The sequence below is a fragment of the Oncorhynchus masou genome, chromosome 12 (assembly GCF_036934945.1).
Source record: "Oncorhynchus masou masou isolate Uvic2021 chromosome 12, UVic_Omas_1.1, whole genome shotgun sequence".
NCBI lineage: Eukaryota > Metazoa > Chordata > Actinopteri > Salmoniformes > Salmonidae > Oncorhynchus > Oncorhynchus masou.
In genome coordinates, this window is record NC_088223.1 from 53,146,064 (window position 1) to 53,152,063 (window position 6,000).

At 44.5% G+C, this 6,000-nt stretch overlaps 1 protein-coding gene across 7 annotated transcripts in view; it reads left to right on the plus strand.

Moving 5' to 3' along the window:
- The window catches only part of LOC135550389 (latent-transforming growth factor beta-binding protein 3-like), a 34,026-nt gene extending 28,731 nt beyond the window's left edge, over nt 1-5,295 (plus strand). For 2 of the 7 annotated variants that reach the window (XM_064981138.1, XM_064981137.1), the window contains exons 21-29: nt 85-168; nt 307-435; nt 562-699; nt 823-963; nt 1,484-1,612; nt 2,586-2,747; nt 3,293-3,388; nt 3,506-3,637; nt 5,008-5,295. In XM_064981138.1, the coding sequence (XP_064837210.1) occupies nt 85-168; nt 307-435; nt 562-699; nt 823-963; nt 1,484-1,612; nt 2,586-2,747; nt 3,293-3,388; nt 3,506-3,637; nt 5,008-5,183 (1,187 nt within the window). In that variant the 3' untranslated portion in view covers nt 5,184-5,295. The remainder of the gene's footprint in view (nt 1-84; nt 169-306; nt 436-561; nt 700-822; nt 964-1,483; nt 1,613-2,585; nt 2,748-3,292; nt 3,389-3,505; nt 3,638-5,007) is intronic. The other 5 variants (XM_064981144.1, XM_064981140.1, XM_064981141.1 and 2 more) reach the window with 4 other exon arrangements.
- The last annotated feature ends 705 nt before the right edge of the window (nt 5,296-6,000 follow it).

Consider the following 6,000-nt stretch of genomic DNA (forward strand, 5'->3'; position numbering starts at 1 on the left):
TCACCTAAAGCAGGCAAATTAAGTGAATAGGTCAAGTGTGATAGGTACATTGCTTAATTGACTTCCTGTTTTTCCCTCAACCAGCTGAGTTCCACTCCCTGTGTCCAGTGGGCCGAGGTTTCTACCATGAGGAGGGAGTGACTGAGTACGGCCTGTCTGTCCATAGAGGTGAGTAGCTACACAACCTCAACCCAACACTGTAGGTTTGCTGTTTTCTGATTCACAGCATTCCTTTATATGACAGTATTTGTTCTCCGGGGGAGTTTGTTTGTGTTGAGATCTGTGTTCCTGTCCCTCTGTGTACAGATATCGATGAGTGTGTGCTGTTCTCCAATGAGATCTGTAAGGAGGGCCGCTGTATGAACACACAGCCTGGCTATGAATGTTACTGCCAACAGGGCTTCTACTACGACAGCAACCTACTGGAGTGCATCGGTAACCACAGAGACCCACCCCCTCGCAGGCCTGCACCAAAACACACCTCTGTATTATTACATATTAATACACGTCAGATATCCCATTTAGTCACACATCCTCTATGGTAATGTCTCTCCTCCTCAGATGTGAATGAGTGCCACGACGAGTCTCTGTGTACCAACGGTCAGTGTAAGAACACCAGAGGCTCCTACTACTGCACTTGTAAGTCCCCCAGGATCTATGAAGCCTCCAATAAGAAGTGTGTCATCCCCACTGTGGCAGGTGAGATCTGGCTAGAGCCCTCTACTGTACATACTGTACCCGAATCCACACACACAGGGAGGTGCAGGACAGGCCATAGAAGAGGACTGGTGTTAAGTCAGCAGTGTGTTTGTGTTGTTGCAGGTGTGGATGAGTGCCAGGACTCATTGAACTGTAAGAATGGCCACTGTGTGGACACCCCTGGGTCCTACTACTGCATCTGCTCCCCCCCCTGGATCCTGGCCACGGACCGCAACAGCTGTGTGACCCCAGAGGAGCAGGCTGGTGAGTGGAGGAGAGGGTACTGCTGTCCTTAGCAGGGCAGGAGGTGGGCTCAGGAAGCTCAGGATGGATGATTGGGAGATGGGGGTGGTGGTGTGAGAGAGGCTGGGCAGCCTAGTTCACAGTGGGTTGGTTCTCAGTGGTGTGTCTGAAGGTTGAATGAGAATGTTTTTTAATGTTAGTTCCAGTCTAACACTACTAATCAGCCAGACCTGCCCCTTCAGCCTCACTCGCTCTGACATTTACATAACCTCATGTCTGTCACATACATCATAGAAACTCAAACACAACCCTGGTCCTATAGCCACTTCCTGGCCCTTGTTCACTGGAAAGATCAGTGTTCACTGTTGTACCTATAGACACCCAAACACTCTGCATGCTCTCAGGAAGCAGTGTAACGTAGCGATCTGCCTGCAGGCCTGTTCAACGTCACATTAAGCTGTGAGCTGGCCCCAGGCTGGTGTCCGTCCGTCCGTCCGTAGGTTGTGTAACCGTGTCTGTGGTGTCTGTGGTGCCCTTGCAGATATCAATGAGTGCCAGGACCCCTCGTACTGTAAGAATGGGAGGTGTGTGAACACGCCCGGCTCCTTTCACTGTATATGTACCCAGCCCCTCACCTTCAGCGCAGCGCTCAAACAGTGTGTCTATGACGGTGGGTATAACCAATCGGCGCTCAGCTCACCTGAGCCTGACCAATCAGTGCTTAGCTCACCTGAGTTTTGGCTTACCTGTACACCTGCCACTCCTGCTACTCTTTTTTTTAACTCCTCCCCCTTTGAGCCCCCTCTCCCCAATAATGACCCTATGCACAGGCTCACCACTCCCCCTCTTGCTTGTTTCTATAGGAACACACTCTCAGTTTAGTGAGGGAGATCACGAGACTTGAGTTAGCCAATGTGATCTCCGTTCTGTAGATGCAGTGTGATCTCTGCGGTACATTTCTCCGTTTCCGTGGTTGTCCCACTAAGCTTGCATAGTCACAGGAAAACACTTCATGACTTCATCCTTCATTGTTGTGCACTTGCTTGTGTGTCTGACAAGCAGTGAGGGAGTAGACATAAAGGGGAGGCAAATGAGATGGCTTGTGGCATTTTCTGCACCTTTCTTTCTCCAGAGCAATGTTTCTCCTTTTTCAACCAAACCGTTTACTATTGTGATACATGTGATGTTGTAACCTGTTGGAGACGTTGTTGTGACATTACTGTTGTGATTGTGTTACTTTCTTTCTATCATTTTGTTGTAACCTCCCACAAGTTTGAGTTGACAATGCAGCGTTCACTTCATTGTATCGAGCTGATCTTTATGGCTCCATCCTCGTGTGTGACGTGTGACCGTAAATGAATGTGTCGAGCAGAGGTCTGGTATAGCTCTGAGCCCTACCACCTCAATCTAGGCCTTATCACTTATTCATATCTACCTGCTGGCTGTTAACATACTGAGCAAATACCTGCTTAATCGTAGAAGTCATGCGAAGCTTCAGGATCTGGCCTGCTTGTATAATGCAGGAGAAAATATTTGCTTCTTTATTTGATTAAATAGTACTTAAAATTCCACTCTTTCTTTGTTTTTTCTTTCTCTCTCTCTCTCTCTCTCTCTCGCTCTCTCGCTCTCTCTCCCTCCCTCAGACCGCACAGCGGCCCATAAGGACGTGTGTTTCCTGCAGGTGGATGAGGACCTGATCTGCAGCCAACCCAGGAACGGTTTGGTTGTCACCTACTCTGAGTGCTGCTGTCACTATGGCCGTGGCTGGGGCCCTGAGTGTAGGACCTGTCCCCAGAGAAACTCCGGTGGGCACCAGCACCATTTCTTTCACTGGTTTTTGGTCTGCTGGTCACTCCAATTTTGGCTTTGCCCATATCAGCATAAATAGTCTAATACTAATAAATTAAAGGGCCAATGCATCTGTTTTAATATCAATATCAAATCATTTCTGGTTAACAATTAAGTAAATTACTGTAACAAATTTCCACAAAAATAGCTTTTTAGCAAAGGGCTGTCTGGAAATGGTCTGAGTGGGGATAGGCAAATTGAAAACTAGTTGTTATTGACAGAGATGTTTGGAACTCTCTTTGTTATTGGTCTATTAACCAATTTACCGCATGAGGATGTTACCATGGAATGTCAAAATTCCCGCCCATGCAAACCTGTTGATTAGAAGGTCCTGTGTAGATTGTACTTTCAACCAGTATCTATCAGGAAATAACATACATCATTTTCATACGTTTACAGTGTTAGTTTCATCAGCTGTTGTACAATATGATATAAAACACAGAAAAACAGAATTTTGACTGCACTGGGCCTTTAAGAAAACGTCATTCTTCCTCTCATTCAGGGATCTTTAACCGGCTGTGTGAGATGCACTTGGAGACAGAGTCTGATGGTGAGGGAGATTTCCTGGCAGCTTTCGCCAACTACAGCCCAGGTATTGGTAAGGCCTGTAATATATTTGATTACACTCTGAATTTCTTTCTAAATGTACCTCAGAGCTGTTACACCACTTGAATAATATCTTTCATTCGCTCTCTCTCTTTCTGTTTTGGCTCAGAAGGGGACAGCTCAGAAGAGGACTCAGATGAGTGTAGTTGTGCCAATGGTCGCTGTGTGCGTTCCTACCTGGGCACTATGTGTGAGTGTAACACAGGTTTTAGACTGGATCACTCCCGCACCCGCTGCACAGGTATGTTGACAATCCACCTGTTTTGTCTGTCTGCTTCCCATTAACTTTGTGTTGGATTAGAGTGAAGGCGAATGCTTGGATTTTAGCTTCAATTCAGACGTTTCAATCTTTAGGTGGATGCCAATTTGGATGCTCATCAATTCTGCCGAACAGAAGTGTCTCTGTATAATTTGTAGCTGTTGTCCTTTGTTCAAGTGTTTTGACAGACATGCCTGCAATTTTATTTAGCATTGAAAAGAACATCTGTTTGTTGATTTTATATGCAATGTTCCCTCTAAGCTGGATGCGTTTGTGTGCGGGCGCCAGCTCCCAGGACTGCAGCGCAGAAGAAATATCAGTCCGAGCAGAGAAGCATGAGACTGAACTTCACTCAACTTTCTAGTTTTCCCCTTTAGTTAGCACTACATCTACTGTGGGGATTTACAATATTAGCCACATTCAATGCAACATACCGAAACAAAACAAACTATTCAAGACTTAGTATGCAAAAACGAACTATGCAAGCCGGAGTAGGATTCTATTGCATTGACAGGCACAACTCAGCCCGTACTCTGCAGACCTATCAGAACTGCAGGATCCCTCTATGCAAATAGTCAATTGTGCCATTCACTGTGCCATTCACTTTGAACTGGACTGTGTTTACAGCATGAGTGGTCGCAAGTAGATACACTTGTTTTGAGATCAAAGTCGAGAGCTTCATGTAGCTACGTGTACACATTTGTTCATATTCTTTGCTAGTTAGTAAGTTATTAGCCCTGTTATAGATAATCAGCAATGGGAGAGTGGTTGCTTCGTACAAGAGCACAAAACATGTGCATTTCTAGCCATCTTTGAAAAACGAGTCAGGTAAAGAGCCTTTTTTCTCTCTTAAAGGGGCAGTGTTGTATTTTGAGACTGGCTTGAATAAGCTAAGTAGCCAATGGGCAGAGGGTAGGCTAATTTGTCTGATTCTCTAATGGTATGGGAATAATAATTAACTTTATTTTGTAAAGTGGTTTCTTGCATTAAACAAAACCTTTTCAGTCACCTCCTTGTCTGAAGGCCTAGTGGAAAACAGGTTCATGTCAAGCCCTGCATATTTTTTTCAAAAGTCTCATAGAATGTAGGCCTACATTGAACATCACACATTGGCTGCTACTATAGGCTGAAAGATAGAACAGCTATTTAAAACGGCTAGTTAAAATGTTATGGGATGCATTTTCTCCGTTGTTTTTCATGGTAGGCCTCGCAGCAGACCTAACATTTGCCCTGTTCCGAATTGTTTTGGAGGGAATATTGATTATATGTAAATAGATGTGCAGGCAGATGGCAAGCTCCCTGTTTTGTTTCAAACCACCTTCCTCTTTCTCTCTCCCTCTCTGTCTTTTCAGATATTGATGAGTGTGCTGAACCAGGGGTCCGAGTTAATCCATGCAAGAATGCCCGGTGCGTCAACACCATAGGCTCGTTCAAGTGCTACTGCAAAAATGGCTTTGTCCCTGCACGAAGGCCCAACATATGTGTACCAGGCACGAAGGCCCAACATACCCGTGCCAGGGCTCTATAACAACTTTGTCTCTGTCAAACATACACAAATACACACAAGCAACCCCTCTGTCTTATAAGTTCAATATTCAGTATGTTGTGGTGCATTTTGCCTTCAAAGGGCTTTGAAATGTTTGAAATGTAGAAAATGTCTTGTTGTTGTTGGCTCCTCCTTCACTGAACTTAGATGCAGCATAGGCTTCCAGTTTGGTTCTTAGCAATTATTTTCCTTATACCTAATTAAGATAATGCTTTGGGGGCAAGAAATTGAAAAAGGTAACATATTTGTTTATTTTTTATGTATTTTTGTAATTATTATTTTTTTAACTGTTTGTGTCCTTTGACTGTTAAACTTGTGTTTTTGTTTATTTGTTGAGTTGTTTCCTTGTTGCATTGATCCCATACACCCATGAATCTTAAGCCCTCCTGCAGGCAGTTTGATGAGGAAGTTCCTGTCAAACCCACTCCCTTCCTGTGTGTCTGAACTCCTGTATGAGTAGAAGACCCTTATTGTACCGTTTGGGATATTAGACTCTTCACTGTCCAGTTTTGTGAAGTATGTGAGAAGTGGAGATTACTTTGTTGCCTGTTGGATCGGGGCCTGTCAAGCTCCTGTAATCACTTGTTTTACGGGATGTTTTGGAAATAAATTGTACTTCATTGGAAACCATTTAGGTGCCTTGTAGATTGTTGACATGTGGATATTGAATGCAAATTAAGCTAGACTATAGGTAAAAGGTCATATTCAGACCTAACTCGTGTATCCAGAGGAAGTCCTCCGGAGTACGATGGAAAATCAACCCCAAAGCAAATGGAATGGCATGCTTCCTGACTTCTCT